This window comes from Lynx canadensis, chromosome A1 (assembly GCF_007474595.2).
Source record: "Lynx canadensis isolate LIC74 chromosome A1, mLynCan4.pri.v2, whole genome shotgun sequence".
Lineage (NCBI taxonomy): Eukaryota > Metazoa > Chordata > Mammalia > Carnivora > Felidae > Lynx > Lynx canadensis.
Window position 1 is genome coordinate 131,744,049 of NC_044303.2, and position 23,048 is coordinate 131,767,096.

Below are 23,048 nucleotides of genomic sequence, written 5' to 3' on the forward strand. Positions count from 1 at the left end.
TAATGCATCCTGTATGTTGAGGTTGGTGTTATTTTTAATCTTTTTCCTTGTGTTGACCTGAAGTGTTTCTCTGGTGTCTTTCTAGTATGGCAAGTACATTTTCTCTTTTACCAATCTTCCTATTCTCTCACTTAAGTCATATTTACTGACCATCTTCTACATGCCAAGCCTTCTTCTAAGTAATGGAATACAGTGGTTAAACATAATGTTATTGATTCCTTTTTGATGGCCAGAAGTTACATAGAAATGGTTTGAAGGCTATTCATTAGCCATTTCTAGTCACCTCTGTTACCTTGCTTCCATTGTTTTGCTCTGACAATAGCAGAAATAATAGTATTTTTAGAAACATGAATATTGGTATATTTGTAATAATTTTAGATTCAAAGACCTTTATACCTAATGTGACCACAGGCTATTTTAGATTCCTACGACAAGGACTTGGAAGTGGATAATAGATGTTCTGTAGAGAGAATCTGGAGGACACTTTGGTTCACAGGAAGTGCAATCTCTCAAGTTGGCCGAGTGACATTTCAGGATTAGCCCCCTGGTACTCATCCCATACTGTTTCCCTTGAATCACTTAAACCCCATTGGAATACATAGTTATGTCTACAAGTGGACGATGGGTGAATTTTTCCAATTAAAAATCAGTAAGTTGTTGGCAGAAGATAGGAGTGGATGCTGGAGAGGTTTCCCCAGAAGTGTCCACTAAACCAGACCATATCAGATCTGAATGGTGTGTAGGTATGAGGGGAAGAACAGAGGTAAAGGGATATGTTAGGCAGAAGGAACAGGTTATGCAAAAGTTCCAAAACCGGTGAGGAATTTGGTATAATTGAGAAAGAGAAAGGATAGGTTTTAGAGGTGTCGTTTAGGGCACTGAGTCAGTTCTTCCCTCAAGCTAGATGTTCTTCTAGATTTTTCAACTACTGATACCAGCAGATTTCATTTTAATTTTTGAGACACTTTGAATTGGGTTTTCTTTCACTTGTAACAAAAAGATTTCTTACAAGATCTTGACTTAAATGCCGCTGCCTCAAAGAAGCCTTTCTGTACCCCAGACTAATTTGAGTTCCTCTGTTTTATGCTTTCTTAGCAACCTTTTATTCTCTTCCACAAGACCAAAAGCTCCATACTATATCCTCAGAGCCTGGGAAAGCGACTGGTACATAGTAGGTGCTCAATAAATATTTGTTGATTGAACACAGAGGTAAAAACCTGAATGAGGAAGTAGCAACAAAAATAAAAGAATCATGGCTAAGGAAGTACAGGGGAACATTGGAACAGTTGAAGAGCTAAACTTGGCAAGGATTAGATGTGGGAGGTGAGGAGAAGGAATCAGATCTGGGGGAGAAGTGAATTCAAGTTAGAATATATTAAGATTGGAGTCCTAGTATGGTGATTTACAAAAGGCAGTTATAAATTTGTATTTGGAGATTAGAAGAAGGATAATAAGATTAAACCAAGATTTTGGTGGCATCAGCATGAAGGGAATAGATACCGAGGACAGTAAGAAAGGGTAAGTACACCTAGGGAAGTAGAAAGTGCAGAAGACAATCTCTGTAAACACCATTACTGAAAGGACATTAGACAGAGAAATGCATATATAAGAAGTAAGTAGCAATAAACAAAATGTGATATATCCATACAATCAACTGTTATTCTGTTATAAAAAGGAATGAAGTGCTGATACATACTGTAACAGAGATAATCTTTGAAAACAGTAAGAGAAAGAAGCCAGATACAACAGGCCATGTATGATTTTGTTTATATGAAATGTTCAGAACAGGCAAATCTGTAGAGACAGAAAGTAGATTTGTTGTTGTCAAGGGTGGGGTGTGGAAGGAGGGAAGAGGGAAATGGGAAGTGACTGACAATGGGAATGAAATTTCTTTTTGGAGTGATGGAATTTTTTTAATATTAGATGGTGGTAATAGCTGTACCACCTTATGAATATCCCAAAACCACTGAATTGTATACTTTAAAATGGTGAATTTTAGGGTATGTGAATTATATGTCAAAAAAAGTCAGTAATAGGCGGAAAATATACACAAGACATACTTAGAGAAAAAGGTAGATAAATCAGATGGACAGTTACAGTGAAGCCAGAAAAGACAAAGGGAAGTTCATTCCCCCCCCCCCCCCCACCTTTCTGTCTTTCCAACAAAGCAAAATGTCTTCCATAGAATAATTGCATTTTGTAGTCTTTAAGAACATGATGACTAGTGCCTTTTAACAATGTGGTCGTGTATAAGCAACATAAGCATAAATAAAGATATTATGTCTTAATATTTTCCTTTTGGAGCTAACCATTGAATTGGAATTCCCATTTTTCTTCCCTTAAGTAAACATGGCAGAAGCTTTTACAAATAAAGTGAAAATTTCCCAGAGTTACTAATGTGTTAGAAGTATTACACAGCAAGACAGTCTTCCTTTCAGACAGAATAGTAATATTTTTAGTGTATGTGATTATTAAATTTAAATGTTTGTACAAAAATATGCTGCATCATTTATCATTTTATAGAGATCTAATAACTTGTGTAGAACATGTAAAATTTTTAAAATAAGTGCTAGCACATCCTTGGTTTTCAAACCAAAACCAGAAGATATTCTCAAAAAATGACCATCACTACAAAATATTGCAAACATTTTATTTCAAATGCCAAAAATGGGGGTGGTGAGCAATACAACTTATGTAAAGCAAAAGTCATAAGATTTTCTATAAAAAACGGTAAATTTTAGAGCTCATATGTACTCTAAAGATAGCCAGAAATGGCAGAAATATACTCTTTAAATTTTGCTGAGGAAAGGTTTTCATTCTAATTAATTGCTTTTAGCCAAAACCAAACTTATTTGCAAAAATTTATAAATTCTAGCCTGAGCATTTGGAATTATTCACTGTGAATGTGGATCATTTTCAGTTCTTTCAGGGTAAGGACTGTTTCCTTAATTTTTTACTTTATTTAACTGGATTTTTGTATTTTAGAAGTAAACTGATTATCATTTTGGTTTAATATTCGTATTGATTAGGAAAGCAAATAAGTTGTGGAAAGTTGCATTCCCCAGAGCTTTTAATGGGATAAATAGAATTCTTCCAATGGTCAGTATAGAGAAAATGATATTATGTACTTTTTGAGAATTTTTCATTTCATACATTCATCAATAAATACAGTGGAGCCCTGAAGGGATTTTATTTATCAAGCAACATAGTGAATCAATGGTTTCTGAATAACTCTGTATCTGATGGCCTGGGGAATACTGAGTATTATATTAACCTGCAAACATACAGAGAAGGATGATGATGAGTGGAAAAAAATATTCTCAGCAGTTTTGGTTACCTCCTAGAGGCATGTAAAATCTTCCTTTAGTCTCTTCCTTTCTCTGAGTATGTTAGTAAATTATAGGAATAAATATTGGGAAGTTTCCCCTCAAATTTTTGAATTTCACAACCCCAGTCTTCGTTTGAGACCCCATGAATTATGTTTTTTTCCTTTACCATGGGTTGTAGGGATTTAGTGTGTTTCTTCTTATTTTTTTTTTTTTAATGTCTTGTAATCTTTATTTTTGAGAGAGAGAGACAGACAGAGTGCGAGCGGGGGAGGGGCAGAGAGAGAGGGAGACAGAGAATACAAAACAGGCTACAGACTCTGAGCTGTCAGCACAGGGCTCGAATTCAGACTGTGAGATCTTGACCTTAAGCTGAAGTCAGATGCTTAACCGACTGAGCCACCCAGGTGCCCTGTAGTGTGTTTCTCCTTTGATATCTACTAACTACTGACACATGTACTCAAGACCTTGGGGTGTTATTTTAGATTTTTTTTTAAGTAAAACAAACACTCAGGCCAGGACAGCTAGATCATTTTGGCATAGATCCTAGAGCTAACTCTAATCTAAAGCTGTATTTCTGTCTTGAAAAGTGATTGATGTAAAAAGCAATTCAGATATAGTAATTATCAGTCTATCTAGAATAGCTTATTAATGAGATGTTTTAATTAGTTGAATATTTGTATTAAAGAACCCCATACGAATCACCAACTATCAAATAATTTTAATGTAGAAAATACACCTGTAGCTCTATTGAAGATCTTTAATCTTTGATCTTTAATCTTTCCTTGATGCTTTAGAGGTCACCTCAGAGTATTATAGTAGCTCTTGCTTTCATTTAAAAAAATTTTTTTTAATGTTTATTTTTTTGGAGAGAAAGAGCACAAGTAGGGGAGGGGCAAAGAGAGAGGGAGACACAGAATCCGAAGCAGTTTCCAGGTTCTGAGCTGTCAGTGGGGCTCGAACTCAAGAGCCATGAGATCATGACCTGAGCCAAAGTCAGACACTCAACCGAGTCACCCAGGCGCCCCTCTTGCTTTTCATTTTAAATAAAGTTAGTTATTATCTAATAGAACTTTAAATATTAAGCTGATTGATTTTTATATTGATACTATGATGTATCTAGATGTGGCTTTTTGAAGGAAATGTTAATCTCCCTCTCTCCTTCTTTACAGTGTGCCTTTTTTTTTTTTTTTTTTTTTTTTTTTAGTAGTCCTTAGAGCTTTTATTTCTTTGGATCCCAAGTAGATGAGAACTTGCCATAATTTAGACGCTTCTCATTATTTTTTCCCCTAAATTGTCTTGCTTAGTATAATCACTGATGAGATTATTGTCAATATTGCCAATTTACTAAATACTTGCATACTTCAATATAGTATCTACTATAGGCCTACGGCCCAAATCACCTTTGCTTTCTATCTCCTACTATATTAATTCTCATACTTCTGGTCTCAAAATCCCTGTAAAATATTAAAAGTTATTGAGAACCCTAAAGAGCTTTTGTGTATGTGGATTATAAATATTTACCATATTATAAATTAAACAGAAAAAATTTAAATATTAATTCATACAAAGATAATAATAAACCATTATATGTAATCATGACATATATTATGAAAATAATTTAATCAAAACAAAAATTGAGATGAATGGCATTTGTTTCATTCTTTCAAATATCTTTAATATTTGGCCTAATAATCAAAAGATGTATTCTCACGTCTGCTTCTGCATACAATCTGTTGCCATATGCTGTTTTGACTGAAGTATGTGAAGAAAATCCAGCCAGACACATAGTCAGAAAAGGGAATAGTATTATAATAGCTTTTCAAGATGATTTTGGATAGTTGTCTTTGATACTATACCAAAACTTGACAAGTGCTAGATTATTAAAGTCTATTACACTATGAAATCTGACAGTTGATGTGAATGTTAAATACTCTGTTACATTAAAATCCGTTAGTCTGTTTTTACACTTTGAGTGGTTCATTTACTCATGCATAATTTTGTAATATCATGTATGCGTCATTTTATAACATCCTGCATTAGACATTTGGAAACTCCTGGTTCACTGAATTATCTAGCTTTCCTAAATTTCATTAAGCACTAGCAAAAAAACTGCTAATACCATCTTTTCAGAAAAGTCTGTAAATACTGGGAAGCTCTAAGTATAGAAGTTTTACAAAGTTTTGATTTTGTTGCTTGAAAGCTAAAATTTTATCATTTTATTTGGTGACAGACACTATTTGTTTGCCTTGAAGTGACAGATTTGCTTTGTTCATTTTTGTGAAAATGTCTGCCAAATAACCAATTCTGAATACTCAGTTTTCCTGGCCATTGTTCATTACATAAAGATGATATTTTTCCATGGAAAAAACAGCTAGTTCAGCTCACAACTAAAACATTAACAAAGGTTCTTTTTCTTAAAATAACCATTATGCTTTGGAATGCAACAGAAATGCATTCTGTGTACTTCCTGTTTCTCTCACATGGAGTATTATAAGATAAATATTCAATTAGTCAAAGTTAATCTTTTTCCTGCTTCATCAAGGGCATTCTGGTTTTTTTTTAATTTTTAATTTTTAATTTTTTTTTATTTTTGAGAGAGAGAGAGCATAAGCAGGGGAGGGGCAGAGAGGAAAACAGAATCAGAAGCAGGCTCCAGACTCTAAGCTGTCAGCATAGGGCCCGATATGGGGCTCGAACCCATGGACTGCCAGACCATGATCTGAGCTGAAGTCAAATGATTAACTGAGTGAGCCACCCAGGCACGCCAAGGGCATTCTTAGCAGAAATTGACTTTTGTTTTTTTTTCTGTCTCTGCATGTGGTGGAATACACATAGACACACACACACACACACACACACACACACACTAAAATTAGGTATAAATTTTAACTTACTGTAATTATATTCATTGCTTCCTTTGGAGACAATTTTAAGTAAAATAAAATTATAATATTAACGTCAACTTATACTTTTAAATAAAGTAGAATTATTAAAAATATATCTTTAAAAAGAATAAATATGTAACACTGCTGGAAAATAAGACTGCATAACTTGAATGGGCCACAACATTTCAGGAATATCTAAGGGTAGAAGGCAATTTGAATTTATTTAGAAATGAAGCAAATTAATTGTTTTTTAAAGGCCAGGGAATAAACTGATATAGAATTAAGAACAGTTCTCATTAGAGACCTGGAGTAACTTCAAGATGAATTAGAAGGAACCTCGAATGCGTATCGGTAGGTGAAAGAAGCTAGTCTGAAAAGACTACATACTGTGTAACTCCTATTATATGACTTTCTGGAAAAGGAAAACTATATACAGACAGATCAGTAGTTGACAGGGGTTGGGGAAGAGGTAAAATGGATGAATAAGTGGAGCACAGGGGATTTCATTCAATAGTGCAATGAAACTATTCTATATGATACTGCAATTGTGGATACCTGACATTACTATTTATTAAAATCCGTAGAATGTACAAAACCAAGAATAAACCCTAATGCAAACTATGGGACTCAGTTAATAGTAATGTATCAATATTGGTTATTAACTTAAAAAATGTACCATAATAATGGTAACAAAAGGTTAAACTGTGTGTGTGTGTGTGTGTGTGTGTGTGTGTGTAAGGAGGTATGGGGGGATTGTCTATTTTCTGTACAATTTTTCTGTAAACATAAAACCACTCTCAAAAAAGCCAATATTTAATAATAAATATGATTGAATACAATGACAGCAGCAAACATTTACATTCCAGGTATTGTTCGGAATGTTTTATATACGTATTAACTCTTTCTTCAACAAACTGTGAGCTTGGTACTATTAGTATCTCCACCTTAGAAATGAGAAAAGTGATACTCCAGGGAGTTAAGTAATTTGCATAAGGTCACACAGGCAATAGTGTCAGAGCCCAAACAGGCTCTGGAGTCTTGCTCCTATTCACTGCCCTACTAGCACCTATTAAAAAATAGTAAGTTAGAGGAATAAGGCCAAATATAGCAGTAATCACAATATTGTAAATGAGCTAAATGGCACTGCTGCTTTATTACTAATAAAAACTCTTGGTCTGTTAATTTTTATGCTAGTTTTTTCCTGAATTTTTTTGAAGCTTTTTGCTTTATATTATTTAGCAGTTTATTTTTTCCTCTTCTGAGACTGGAAGCCCCTGGAAAGGAATGTGAGAGACTGAGTGTGTTTGTTCTTTGTAGGACAGTTTCCATGGGGTCAAAAGTAGTTGTACATTGGGCACCTATATATTCATCTGCTAATTTTGATAACAATGCCTTGAAATTTTACTTCCCTGTAGATCCTAACTAAATTTGTCTTTTTCTTTAAACCTACGTCATAATCGTCACCAGCTAACATTTATTATTTGCTAGTATGTTTTGAAGTACACTGACTCACGTAAGAGTATGGTAGTGAAGAGCACTGCCCTAGGTCCATATACTGGCTTTTTTCAAATGCCAGCTTCACCACTAGAGTTAGTGAGCTCTCAATTTCTCAGTTTTCTTTATTCTAAAAGATGATGATAGTAATAGTACCTGCTTCATAGGGGTTTTGTGTTAAGGAAATTAGTTAATGTATACAACTTTAATTCTCTTATTTCTAAGCCTCACAGTATTTCATGGGGAGCATAAGATAAATGGTGAGCTCCATGACAGGTGTACTGTATAAGAGTGGCCATTTTAGGCTGTGCTCATGTCGTTTGGGTTTATAAATAGGTATTTCTCTTACAATCTATCGCCTCTTCACATCCATTTGCTTTTAGATCTAATCATAAAAACTCCACAGAGGAAAATCAGGATCTTTGTCATACCAATGCTTGTTTGTTTATCTCATGTCCTGTCACTATTTTTCTGAATGAATATCATGTTTTAACCGTACACTCTAGGAGGTGGTTTCAGAACCCATGCTGCTCTGGCCTTCGGTGTTTCTGTGGATGACTCTCATTTGTCTGTGTTCCTTAGAGTAGCTACAAATGTGTTGTGATCGTTGTACAATGAGAGACGCATAAACCCACACTACACTGCACTTCAGGTTTGATTGGCTTTTTAAGTAACTACATCATACACTGAGCTTAGTTAAGTCAGTTAAAATCCAGATAAAATCCCTAGCTCTTCTTGACATAAATTGCTTTAGCTAAATTTTATTCATCGTATAGGTGTGCAGTTTCTTTTAGAGTCTTCAATTAGGAATTTATATGTATCTGTTAAATTCAATCTTGATTTCAGCCCAGCTACCTATTGAGACTTTTTAAAAATCTTGACTATGCCAACTGGTTTAGCCTAGTGTACATTTTTATATTATTTGCTAATGGTATACCTTATTCCAGAAAGGATTTTGGTCCTTAATTAGCCAGCTATCTTTCCTGTCCCCTTCCTTACATTTCTGATAAGCATTTCTGGGGTCTTCATCTATGACCATTGAAATATTGAGGAGACGAATATGAGTTCTTAGACATACCTATTAAAAACCTCTTTCTATGTTGGCAGTGATCCATTAATGAGTATTAATTTTTAAAATATAATTGTTCAACTAACTGGAATTTAAATAAAAACTTAAAAATGTAACTCCCCATCCAACAGCAAATTTACTATTATACAACCCTCCATCGCTGCAATTTGGAGAAATACCCACTGGTATTCTATCCTTGAGATAATTTGTTTGTCTTTTTGTATAACAGTATTTATTACCAGACAGGTGCAGTTTTCTGGATTAATGAAAACTTTAAACCTTTTTAACTCCCTAAAACGTAGTGAATTTTATATGTTATTTCTGTTTTGAGGATTGATTCACTTAGATCAAATAATAGATGAATAGTTCCAACCTCATTTTCTATTTTCAAACTAAACATCAAGTTTATTTGCAAAATATTGTGTTTTTAAAGAGCAAAGCTTTTATTTCCTTGTATATTTTAATGTGGTCTAGTTACTTTTGTTGGATATGTAAAGTACTTTATAGAAATAAAATTCTGCACAAATATTTGGGTCACAATTTGAAATGCTTCAAGAGGTTCCACAAATGATGGGGGTTTTTTATGCCATGGGTTTCTTTAAGGTTAATTAGTTCAAATCTCAAGGCACAGTCCTGAGAGTATAATGCAAGCAGAATAAGCTGGCATTATGAAATAAAATTTAGGTAAGTCAGCATCTAGGTCCATAGATGTTTTTATCTGGGGTGCCCAGTTCACTACTAATCATTTACTTATACCTTTCATTTTGCAAATATCTTTTCAGTTTAGGAAAAAATATTCATGTATCAAAAATGAACAAAAAATTATGGATTCTGTTGCCTTTCCTACAGATTTTTCTTTATTATTGTGCAGGTCCTAGCTGCAAGCTTTCTTTTGGAGAGAGACTTTTACTTCATGTCCTGTTTTAAACTTTGTTTATGTTATATGGGATTTCACAGAATGCTTGATATCTAGTGGATTACCTCATTTAATCCTCACGTCATCCTCACAGATGGGGAAATCGTGAGCCTAAGTAACAGGCATTCTGTTACCAGGCCTCACGCTGCTAACCTCTGAGCTGCCTCTTTCCTAACTACATCTTTCTTAACTATTCTTTTTTGGGAGGAGGGAAGGGACTCATCCCATTTCTCAGCTACAAGGCTGATCCCCAAATTGCTACAAGTCTCTTTGCCTTGTCTATTTCCTGACATATGTTAGTCTTTGGCCGTTTCTTGGACTTGGGGTCCACGAAGGGACAAAGTGTAGAGTAGATAGTGCATGCCTGGTCTGGGGATGAAGCATATGTGGTATCCTCTTGTCCTTTTTATCATATGCAGATGCCCATATAAGGCTCTATAACCTTGTGACAATCACTTTATTTGCTGTGGTGTGAGTGGGATCAATGGGGAATCTGTAGTCCTGGGACTAGTATACCTGACACATACTTAACTAGTACTGGTTAAATAGAGATAGGGGTTACTTCAGTATGTTTGGACAGATTTTGGCATTTAGTATTATATAAAAATACGAAAAGTACTTTTTAAAAGAATAATTAAGACTTCTGGATTTTTCGTGTGCGTTTTGAGTTTCTTGTCACTTTGCAAGATAGCCTGTCACTTGAAATATGTCACAGAAAGAGATATTATGTGCTTCTCATAAATATTTTTATTCATTTTAACAAAATGTAAAGGCAGTCTCTCTCAAGGAAACCAATCTCATACTGAACTGAGAGAAATTATTTTTGCTTATATTTTACAGACTTTGAATAATGAGATGAGTACAGATGATGACAATGAATATGCAGAAGAAAAGGAAAGTTACATCTGTGCAGTATGTCTGGATGTTTATTTCAACCCATACATGTGTTACCCTTGCCACCACATCTTCTGTGAGCCCTGCTTACGGACTCTTGCCAAAGACAATCCTGCAAGCACTCCCTGCCCGTTGTGCCGGACAATTATTTCCAGAGTCTTTTTCCAGACAGGTAACTGTTCTCTTTCACTAACACGATTGCCTGATTGTTCTGGCTACAGCTTTGTTCTCATTCTTAAGGTACTTTATAAATGATTATAGAACATTATTGAAAATCATATACAGGATGATTTCTTATTCTCTACTTTGTAAAACAGTGCTTGCCCAACTCATAGAACTGTGTGAAAATCATAGAATCCTAGATGAAAAGAAGTTCTCATGTCTAATCTCCTACTTTATGCTGAGATCTTTTCTAAGATATTCTAACCAGTTGTTCAGTCTTGGCTTGGACATTTCTTTTTTTTTTTTTTTTTAATTTTTTTTTAATGTTTATTTATTTCTGAGACAGAGAGAGAGCATGAGTGGGGGACGGGCAGAGAGAGAGGGAGACACAGAATCAGAAGCAGGCTCCAGGCTCTGAGCTGTCAGCACAGAGCCCGACGCGGGGCTCGAACTGACAAACCGTGAGATCATGACCTGAGCCGAAGTCGGTCGCCCAACCGACTGAGCCACCCTGGCGCCCCCTGGCTTGGACATTGCTAATGGCAAGGGCATTTCATTAAAACTTGAAGCAGCCCTGTTGATTATTTATTCCTCATATCTGCCTTTTACTGCTACTCATTCTTTGGGCCTTGTTATTTCCTCTGGAGTCTTTGAGAATAATTCTGTAAATATCTGAGGAAAACTCATGCCTTTCCCCCCACCCTCCATGTCTTTTCAACATCCTTGTTCTTAAGGTTTTTCTTCTTGAATGAGAAGAAGTAAAATTGGAGCAAGGATTTGTTTAACTAATTAAGATGAAATATAATTTTTAAAACATACTAATGGAGGGGCGCCTGAGCGGCTCAGTCAGTTAACTGTCCAACTTCGACTCAGGGCATGATCTCTCATTTCATGAGTTCGAGCCCCGCGTCGGGCTCTGTGCTGATAGCTGGGAGCCTGGAGCCTGCTTCAGATTCTGTCTCCCTCTCTCTCTGTCCCATTCCCTGCTCGCACTCTGTGTCTCTCTTGCTCTTTGTCTCTCAAAAATAAATAAACACATTACAAAAACATACTAATGGAGACAGGAAAAATTAATGAATGTGGAATGTCAAGAATTGCTAAGGAAAAAGGGAAGAAGGATAGAAGTAAGTAGAGCTAACATTTATGGAGGGCACTACTCTGTGCCACCCATCACAGGAAAAAATGCTATCTCCATGTTCTGCAGGTGAGGGTGGATGAACAGATACACAAGCCAGATGATGCTACCTAGTAACTATAATTAGGTGAAGTATTTGGTTTTAAATATTCTGCCACCTGAGTTAAAATAAAAGTAAGGACACAATTAAATGATTCTCATGATTCATTAAAAGAAGTATCCCACTTCCCAAGAGTAAGCAAAGGTTTTTCTGGTGCTTGAAAGGGAATTTTTTATGTGATTTCTCTTCCAGGGCATACTAAGAAGTGGAGTAGGCAGTGTCCTCAAAAACATCTTCAGAGCAAGTGGTGTATCAGGTTTCCTGACATCTTCTGGTATACTTTGATAAAAGCTCAGGAAATAACAGAGTATAAATTAGGGAAAGTGACATTGCTAGTAGCCAAAACGTTATGGTCTAATTTTCTTATAGAAATAACTTTTTAAATTATAGAAGTAATACAATTTCATTATGGGAAAAATCAGAACATCCAGTTAAAGTTCTAAGCTCAAAAATCCTCTATAGTCCTAACATTTAAAGACCACAGTGAGTGAGTATACTTCCAGAATATTTTACATACATGTACTTAATTATTTTTCTTACAGAAAAAAATGTGACTATATTGTACGTAAGGCTTTTAACCTGCTTGGATTTACTTAAAACTCTTGTGATTATATCATGATCTACTTAAACTACCAATATTATGGGACATTTAGTTATTTGTCATTTACTTAATTGCTGATATATGGAGATAAATATTTGCACACATCTCTGAGCATTTCTTTGCGAGGGATTTCAAGAAGTAGAACTGGTAATTAAAGCTGTTGTGTGTTTTAAAGCTATGTGTATGTTGCCAAACTGTGCTCAAAAACTGTTATAAGCAGTATTATACAAAAGCTTATTTTCTCCACATTCAGGGCATTTGTTTTTCTTGGCCATGACCTTTGCTGATTTTTCTTATGGTTTGTTCATCTTTTTCTTGCTTATTAACAAGATTTTTTTTTAATTAGTGTCAGCTTTTGTCCTATGGGGTAAATCATTTTCCTGTTTTGTCATTTGTATTTTAGTTATGTTTGTATTTTATGGATGTGCACAACTTTTATGTGGTTTCATGTAGCAACATAGGTCTTTAATATTTCTAATTTTAAAGTTAGGAATTAAAAGGCCTTACCTATTAACTACAGAATTATATAAAAATTCTCTTTATCCACATTTATTTTAGGTTTCACTTTGTCCTCCTATCCCATATTTAACTCCATTTAGCATCTTGTATGATGCATGGTTTGAGTAAGAATGGAGTACTTTTGGGGCACCTGGGTAACTCATTTGGTTGAACATCTGACTTTTTTTTTGGCTCAGGTCATGATCTCATGGGATCTCAAGCCCTGCATTGGGCTCCAAGCCAACAGGGGGAGCCTGCTTGGGATTCTCTTTCTCTCCCTCCCTCTCTGCCTCTCTCCTGCTCATACAAGCTCTCTCAAACAAACAAACAAACATTTAAAAAAAAAGAACGGAGTCCATTTTCTTCCATATCCTTAGACATTTATCCTAGTATCATTTGCTGAACAATCCTTTTTTCCTATTCTAGTTGAATTGTCATTCTTTAAAAAGTAATAATAATTACTACAATGTAAGTGTGTTTCTTGACACCTTTTTCTTTTCCATTCATATTTCTATCTTGCCCTATACCTCTTAAAATTATTCTAGACTGTGTTTTAATAACTCACAAGTGAATTAAAATTATAAGTTATTTGGAGATAATTCATAGTTTTTAATTGACATTTATATAATATTGGGTGATTGTTATTGGATGTCATCTTAATAAATTTCTGCAATTTCCTTCCTAAAGGCTCTGCACAATTCTTATTAGTTTTCTGCCTGTATATTTTTTGTTGTTGCTATTGTAAATGAATTTTTTTTTCCTCTTCTGGTTTCAAATGCTTTTGGTGATACTTTGGAGAAGTTAGTTTACAGTCTTAAAGTATTCTCTTAACCTTATTGAACCCTGACAGTTACTTATTAAGTGAATGAATACTCTCAGTTACTTAATGTCAGCATTCCAGTTGCGAACAAAAAGGGATAATTACTGTTAAAGGTCAGAGTAGGAAAGCTGTCATTTCCTAAAGGAACTCGAGATATTTGGCCAATGTTTCAGGGGTTGGTTCTAACATAATTCTGTTACAGTAACTCAGTGGATAGAGATAATAATGAAATTCCCCCCAGATTTATTCCATAGACTGTACCTCAGCAAAATGATTTTAAACTTGTACTGTAACATTCACTGGTTAGGCAATTGTGCTTAAATTAACAGTATTGGATGTGATCTTGATAAAGTAGTTAACACATGAAAAGTTGAGAAGGGGAAGTGGGAAAGGATAAGTAGAAGAAAGGGTAGAAGGAGTTGATACCTATTTTTTTAAGATAAGTCAAGACATACTGTTGAAAGTTGATCGAAAAAAAGTTGTAGCAGACACTCTTGGTTGCTAATTAGTACCATTACATCCTTCTTTTCTAATATAACTCTGAGTTTTATTCTCAAGTATTCAACTCTCCCAGCATAGACCAGGTGGCTCCTGGGTAGCAGACCCCATCCTTGGCTTCCTTTGCCAGTGCTTGGTTTACAAATCTGCATGTGGTCCAGTTTTGACCAATGACATGAGAAGAAAGTTTGTCTTTACTCTTAAGACATGAGATAGAAAAGCCATTCTGTCTCCCATTGGACATAAACAAGAAAGTGTGTAACAGAGATAGTTTTTGGCAGCCATCTTATGAATAAGTGGGGAACCCGCTTGGTACAAAGCCTTTATTTTTGAGAGCACAACGAAGGAAAGAAAAGAACATGAGGTCTTGGGGTGCCTGGGTGGCTCAGTCGGTTATGCGTCCGACTTCAGCTCAGGTCACGATCTCGTCCTCTGTGAGTTCGAGCCCCACGTCGGGCTCTGTCTGTGCTGACAGCTCAGAGCCTGGAGCCTGCTTTGGATTCTGTATCTCTCTCTCTCTCTCCCCTCCCCTGCTCATGCTCTGTCTCTCTCTGTCTCAAAAATAAATAAAAACATTAAAAAAAAGATTTTTTTTAAAAAGAAAAGAACATGAGTTCTTGATAACCTCATTTAACCACTGAGTCAGCCAGCTTTGAAGCCCACACTACCTTTGGATTTCCTGTTCCATTAAATATTAAATTTACTAATTAACTAACACAGTTTGAGTAAATTTTCTGTTAGTTTCAACCAAGAGCATCCTAACCAATAAAAGCATACTAATAAAAGGTAGTCAATAAGGAAACTAAAAATGATACGATTCACAACATTTTGAGAGGTTAAAAGATAGTTTAAAAAGGCTTAAATCCTCTTGGAAGGACATCAATAATATTTAAAGATAATAAATAGTAAAGAGGATTCTGGAATGGTTGCATGAGAGGCTCAATCTTTACTCCAGTAAAACAGCTATTTAACTGATACCACTATACCACTATTCTTGTAAAAGGTTGTACCATCAAGACCTTGTAGCATTTGGATATCCACATGCAAAAGAAGGGTGACTTTGGAGCCACACCTTACACTGTTTACACATACACAAACATACACACACACACACACACACACACACACACGCACACACGCTAATTAAAATGGAACAAAGACCTAAATGTAAGAGATAAGAATATAAACCTCTTAGAGAAAACATAGGTGTAAACTTTTTGAAATTGGATTAGGCAATGGGTTCTTTTTTTTTTTTTTTTTTTTTTAAACGTTTATTTACTTTTGAGACAGAGACAGAGCATGAACAGGGGAGGGGCAGAGAGAGAGGGAGACACAGAGTCGGAAGCAGGCTCCAGGCTCTGAGCCGTCAGCCCAGAGCCCGACGCGGGGCTCGAACTCACAGACCGCGAGATCATGACCTGAGCTGAAGTCAGACGCTTAACCGACTGAGCCACCCAGGCGCCCCAGGCAATGGGTTCTTAAATGTTGCACCTAAAACACAACCAAAGAAAAAAACAGATAAATTAGACTTTATCAAAGTTGAAAGCTTGTGTGCCTCAAAGGGTATGATAATCAAAAAGATAGTAATAAATGTTGACAAGGATATGGAGAAATTGAGACTCATATATATGTTTGTTAAAATATAAAATGGTGAAGTCACTTTGAGAAACAGTAGTGTAAGTCCGGACATGGCAGATTCTAAGTTTGCTTAGGAGATTGGGAAAGTTCTGGTGTGTCCCAAATTAATTAGAGTCCTTTTGTCTTGAAGGTGAGAACGACACCAGTGTAAGCAGGTTTAATCCTTTCAGACCAAGAGCTCCCACATCAGCACCCCAACTCTAGGTCTCTACAGGGAGGTGCTACATGCCACATAAGAGGATCTACAGGCCACCTAAAATCAGCAGGCCAAAGACAGGAAAAGGCCATGGTATATAAGCATTATGTGGGGTAGGAGTCATCCAGGTGAGACAGGAGAAATCCCTCAGCCAAGGATATCATGGGAAGGTGTCATATTTTCTTGAATTGACTATCTGACTGAAGCCTTCAAACCAAGCATGTCACTTCCCCTATTGTGGACTGACACTGAATGATCTTCCTGTAGGCAGTCCTACTACAGACCCAGTATCCATTGATCCAGGATCCCAACCCATGGTTATATAGTAGATGGGAGTGTCCCAGGTATTGCAAAGGGCGCCACAGAGTGAGTGTATCCTACTTCCCAACTGTGAAATGACTCACTCCTGTCCCCCCTCCCCATTCAGATGCACTCAAACCTCAACAAGAATGATTTCCACTCTTGTTCCACCATTTTCCTCCATTCAAACTCCATCTCCATTTTAACCACACACAACCCCATACCCACTACTCTTGTGCCTTTACCTGGCAGAATTAGGTGCTGATGAGCAGATATCCCAGTGAACTCCACTGGAAATAGGAAAAGGAAATACGTAAGTCTTTACCTTATGTATAGAAGTCCCTAACTAAATAAGGAAATGACATTTAAGCTAATCTAAAATTTTAAGCATGGAAGAGGCCTATGATGTTTTCACCAGGGATATTTTGGCTGACTCAATAAATGGGGGATGTTACTGGCATCTAGTCACTAGGGACAGGGATGACAGATATCCTAGAGTGTTTGGGCCAGTCCTGCACAGTGAAGAATTATTCTGTGTTCTGTCTGATTTCCTCATGTCCTGCTGGAATTTGTCCAGGACAGATAACTCATCCCAAAGAATATCGCACTTCCTCTTTTTATCTACTGTGACAGTCTATAATTAATTGGTCATGGTCTATTATCCCTATTAAGAGCATTTCACCCTTTCTCTTATTCTCTACCACTGAGTCTGGTCTGTTAATTCTTATGCTAATAATGGTTTTGTTCTTGTGTCCATCCATGCCTCTTTTGTTTTTCTGTTCATTTTGTACAGAATAGTCACTAAGCCTGAAATCCAAACTCATTCTTTTTATCAGTAAGAGTACTTAATTTTGTCTTCCAGTGCAGTCATTCTTAAGCTTTAATTTGTGGATTATTTTTATTATAAAAAAAGAAATATCAAAGTAAGCATAATATTTAGAGCAGTGTTTCTCAAACTGTGTCAGTGAAAACCCACAAACTGTCTTAAAATCTTCAGGGATTAAAAGGCAATGCTTACTTTGCACCTGTGTAAGAGGGGCAAGAAAGTGCCATTTGCCAGGGGCCTTAACTTTCCTGGTGAAACTCATTTTGTACCCCTGTGGTACCACCTTTACAATTTTTACTGTATCTGTGTACCACCTGAATTATTTTTTTAAGAAGTTTCCTCATATCAACACACCTTTTTTCTTAAATACTTATATTAGCTTCATCCTTAGCAATGTATTTGTGAATGTATGTGTTTGATGCTCTACTTAATATACATTTTTTTCTAATGTACATTAAATAGGTAACTTTTAAATGTTTAAACATTTTCATTCAGTATCACCCAAAATCATTTCACATGTTGCTAGTGTTTTGCAAACCAACTCTTGAACACCAATGACTTATTCTTACAGAGGTTAATCTCCAGAAAACAAAAACAAAAACAGGAATGCTTAAATAGTCCCTGGGGATTGGGAGGGGAGGTAGAAATAAGGAGTAGAACAGATCATTGTCATTTTGTTTTTTGTTTCGTTTTGCCCTTCTGTGCTGTTGGATTTTTTAAACCAGAGCTATATGTGACTTTGACCGTTTTAAAAGTAATAAACCAAACTGCATCATTGGCTATGATGTGGTGCGCAGGGAAAATGGAATTTCTGTCTTTCTTTCTTCCGTTTCTTTCTTTCTTTCTTTCTTTCTTTCTTTCTTTCTTTCTTTCTTTCTTTCTTTCTTTCTTTTTCTTTATTTTAAATATAATTTATTGTCAAACTGTTTTCCATACAACACCCAGTGCTCATCCCAACAAGTGCCCTCCACAATGCCCATCACCCACTTTCCCGTCTCCCCCCCCCCCCCCCCCGTCAACCCTCAGTTCTCAGTATTTAAGAGTCTTTTTTCACACAGATGACAGTATTACAGATTCTTCGAAGGCAAGGATGGATGTTGTGATAACCTTTTGAGGATCTAGTAGTATATCCCTATCCCTAGGATTTCAAAAGCCTTTTTCTAAATCTTGAAATGTAACTTTACATACAAAATAATAACAGGATGCATCATCACAGTATAAAGTACTTAACATTTTGTCTTTATCTTAGCAAGAGCTCGGTAAATATTGTGGGTAAACTGGGCTTAATTTAATAGATCACCTCTTAGTCTTATAATTCCTCTAGCAGAGGATAAACTAGCTATTCTTGGGTGATGAAACAGTTACTGAAATGATTCTTGAGTGCTCCAAAGTCATTAAAGGACATCAGTAAGTATAAAGTGATCACAACTGCTTGAGGTGAAAGCTTAGATAAATGCTCTCCCCTGAGAAAGTCATAATAGTAGCAGATTTCTCCTGGGCCTGAAGGGTTAAAAATGATGATAATTACTTTTTCATTATTCTGGTATAAAATTATGAGAACAAAATATTGTAGCAAATACTAAATGGACTCACTAAATTAAAATGGATAAGTCATTAATTATGGCTTACCTAGATATTAAAATAGGAACTCCTAAATATTAACCTCAGTTCAGCATAAATTGTATAATTATAATGATTCACATATTGTAAAATCTGTAACTCCATTTCAACAGTATCATATTTAGAATTTTGGGTTTGGTTTTGTCCCTGTTCTATATGCCTCTGTCATCATGGTGCATATTTAGCTGGAAAATGGGACTTCCTAAGCAAGATTTTTAGCTTTGAACAGCTTATGAGTAAAGAATATGAAAATGAGGTTTTAATTTATTTTCCGAGGACACACAGATAAATACTCATCAGTGCTGGATGAGGTATTCCTGGTTGGCCTCCCTTCCCAGCATGCAGAGCTTTTCTGGACCCCAAATTCTATAGGGCATGCACTTACTAGTAGACCTTACAGCCACCCAGGGTGAGAATCTGCGAGGCCTGAAGAGATTTATATTACTGTATTTCTTTGATTCAAACTAGTCCCATTCTACTGAATGCAGGCTATGATAGCAGCTTATCTTTTCCCCTAACTTGTATTGTTCCCTTTAGAGGTGAGCATTTTTTTCTCTATGTGCTTAGGCTTTCCATGGCTCATATAAGAGAGAGTTCAAGTACTTTCTAGAATTTAAAGTGAATATCATCACATCTGTTCTCTGATTGGTCTGTGTTTACTTCCAATGAATATTTTCTTTTTCACTCATAAGGAAGTCTCCGAAAGGTTGAGAATTTGATTCTGCATTTTTTTTTAACGTTTTATTTTTGAGACAGAGAGAGACAGAATATGAACAGGGGAGGGGCAGAGAGAGAGGGAGACACAGAATCTGAAATGGGCTCCAGGCTCTGAGCTGTCAGCACAGAGCCCAACGCGGGGCTCGAACTCACGGACCGTGAGATCATGACCTGAGCCGAAGTCGGATGCTTAACCGACTGAGCCACCCAGGCACCCCTGATTCTGCATTTTTTTAAACTTTCTCCAATCAGCAGCATTAGATTCAGTAAATTCTTGACCATCACATATAGAATGAACTAAAGAGATGATGCAGTAGGAAAAATTGTAAAAGATTTTTCCCTTTTATCCTCTCTCCTGAGCCAGGATTGTACTCTGGTTATTCTCTTGCTACACCTGTAACACATTTTTCCCTTTTTTCTCTACCTGTTTATTTCTACCTTTTTTTTTTTAAGTTTATTTATTTATTTTGAGAGACACAGAGACAGTGCCAGTCAGGGAGGGGCAGAGAGAGAGGGAGACTGAGAATCCCAAGCAGGCTTCACACTGTCAGCACGGAGACTGATGCGGGGCTCAAACTCACAAAACCACCGTGTGATCATGACCTGAGACGAATCCAAGAGTCAGTCGCTTAACTGAGCCACCCAGGTGCCCCTGTTTCTATCTTTTAATCTTGAGTCGTATTGAGGGCAAGGACTAGGTTTTTCTCTTTGCTGCCTATGGCATAATAACTGACATAGGAGATTCCCAGTAGATGTATACTGTATGTGTAGACACATCAAAGTTGCATCAAATGTGAATTTGAGGGAATTATGTTCGCTTGAATTCAAATTAAAAAGTTTACTCGTTTTCTTTCTTAAAGAGATCTAAATTTGTTGTCAAAATACTGTAACAATTTTTCATGCTCTTGCCATTTTAGTCAAATTAACGTCTAAAACTACTGTTTTCTTTTGCTTTACTCTAGAACTGAACAATGCCACAAAAACATTCTTTACTAAAGAGTATTTGAAAATAAAACAAAGCTTTCAGAAATCCAGCTCTGCAAAATGGCCGCTCCCAAGCTGCAGGAAAGCCTTCCATCTTTTTGGAGGTAAGAAAACTAATGCAAAAATGTTTGGTAACTTTGTCTAAGGTCTCTTTTTAAAGCGATTTTTTCCTAACTAAAATGTTAGGAGAAACATTTCTGCATTGGTCAGGTTTAAGTAAGGATTTTGCCAAGTATCTTCTTGCTGAAAGCATTAAATATAATAATAATAATAATAATAATAACAATAATAATAACATATGAAGAAAATAGAAACTGTGTAAGAGCAAAATTTGAGAAAAACACATGATTAAAGTACTTTGCCTTGCTGTCAATAACGTTTAATATGATGTTTAATAGATGAATGAAATTCACCTCAAAAGTAACAGATTTGACAAAAGCTGTATTTGACAAAAGCACTAGTATTCTTTATAAAGATCCTGAATAATTCATTATCATAGGTAAGTTGATTTAGTTTTATTATTTTACAGTTGTTCCACAAGTTTATGACAAGTAGCAAATAGCAGAGACTTGGTGTACAAAGTGTCTCACAGGTACACAATGGAATAGGAATACCAGTTTCTGGGTTCAGGTTTAACTAGCTGAGTGACCTCAGAGGTGTCATAATAACCTCTTCTTTTGTTTTGATTTTCTTGTATGTAAAATGGGAGTATATATATGTGTGCAACCGAATTAGTACAGTTGTAAGGATCAAAAGAGCGAATGGGAAAGCACATTCTAAATTATAACTAACTATACTACAGGTAGAAGGAATTAGCAAAATAAGGGCAAGGAAATTTCTGAAACCTTTTTTACCTTTGAGAATTTGTTACCGTAGAATGATAATCATACAATATGGACATAAAATATAATTTATCCTTTAATAAAACAATGGCCAGAGCATAAAATACTGTGTGGTTTTAGTATTTACCACTTGTGATATTATGGGATCTGTTTGGAAAGCTCCAGATATGATCGTCAGGGAATGGAGCCGGGGAGCTTCTACAATAAGACCTAAAAAATCAGTACCGCACAACATAAACCAAAAGGAGATAGAAATGGAGCCTGTATGGTTGAGGCAAAAAATAAATTGATTTATGAAATCCCTGAGGTACGAAGAAAGTAGTTTAAGGACAAATATAATTTTATAGAGCAGTCTGAATGAAGAAAATAGTTGAAGGACATTTTACACACATATGCTATTTTGTAAAGTAGTAACTGTAGAAACTCATCCACAAATTTGGTATAGACACATGAAAGCAAATAGAAAATGAATTTTCTTGAAAGATCTCATCCCAAAGAAGAGAAAATTTAAAGGATAACTTGTATGCTTTAAAAGATTCCTTTGGGTCCTACATACTGCTGTGCACACAAATTTTAAAAAGAATGAAGCACCTTTCTGATAACCCCACAATTTCCTTCACCTTTGTGTATCCCGAGATACTGAAGCTATAATTTAAACACAACCTTCTTTGTGATTTCATCATATTTGTCCTCCCCATAAGAGTTCCACAGAACTTAAGTTGTTAAAAGTTTTTACGGAGGAGGTTCAAAGTAGCTTTGTTATACAACCCAACTTAAGAAATATATTACTATCAAAAAAAAAAAAAAAGAAATACATTACTGTCAAGGGTCTGTGGAGCTAAACAAGAGTTGAGCTGTCAGGCTCAGCCAAAATTGAAAGAGTTAAGCCTTTGATCACTTGGTGCAGTGGTATAAACAGGAGTCTAAAACTGGAGGAGATGCTGATTCTCCTTACCTCAAATCCATTTTGGAACAGTGCACTGATCCAGATTCAGGCAGATCAGCACACATGTCGAGATCATCTGACTAATGAGGGGTCCCTAAACAAAAGGCAGTGGCAGTTTTAGCCCTGAAGGTGCACGTAGGGGGAGGGTGGAGGGGTGGCAGTCAGCTAAAAGCAGAAAAGCACTGGGTGCTACTTAAGGGGCCGGGGGTCGAAGTGTCTTCAAGTTTCCCTGTTCTACCCCTTTTAAAGGGGTCCCATTAGAGGCACCTGAACAAGCCTTCTGCCCAAGGCCTCTTAGAAAGAACCTAGGAATGCCGGTGTTGGGCCTAGGGATGTAAATATGTAAAAGAGCATCACTGGCCAGGGAGACATAAAGGCAGTTTGTCCTGTAAGGTCTGTCAGGTAAAGCTTCTGTGTTTGCTTATGGTCAGGCCTGAAAAACCATTCATAGGATTTTAATCATAAACCAGACTCCTTATTTGTCTGTATTCCTGAATCACCTTCTGTCCTTTTTGTTTACTTCGTGTTCCTCTGAATTTTGCATTATTTCTTTATACAAGTACACACATGTATATTTA

The 23,048-nt window shown here is 36.0% G+C and overlaps 1 protein-coding gene across 2 annotated transcripts in view; it reads left to right on the forward strand.

Moving 5' to 3' along the window:
- RNF180 (ring finger protein 180) overlaps window positions 1-23,048 on the forward strand; it is a 205,201-nt gene that overhangs the window by 128,772 nt on the left and 53,381 nt on the right. For both annotated transcript variants that reach the window (XM_030321877.2, XM_030321869.1), the window contains exons 5-6: window positions 10,534-10,759; window positions 20,661-20,786. In XM_030321877.2, the coding sequence (XP_030177737.1) occupies window positions 10,534-10,759; window positions 20,661-20,786 (352 nt within the window). The remainder of the gene's footprint in view (window positions 1-10,533; window positions 10,760-20,660; window positions 20,787-23,048) is intronic.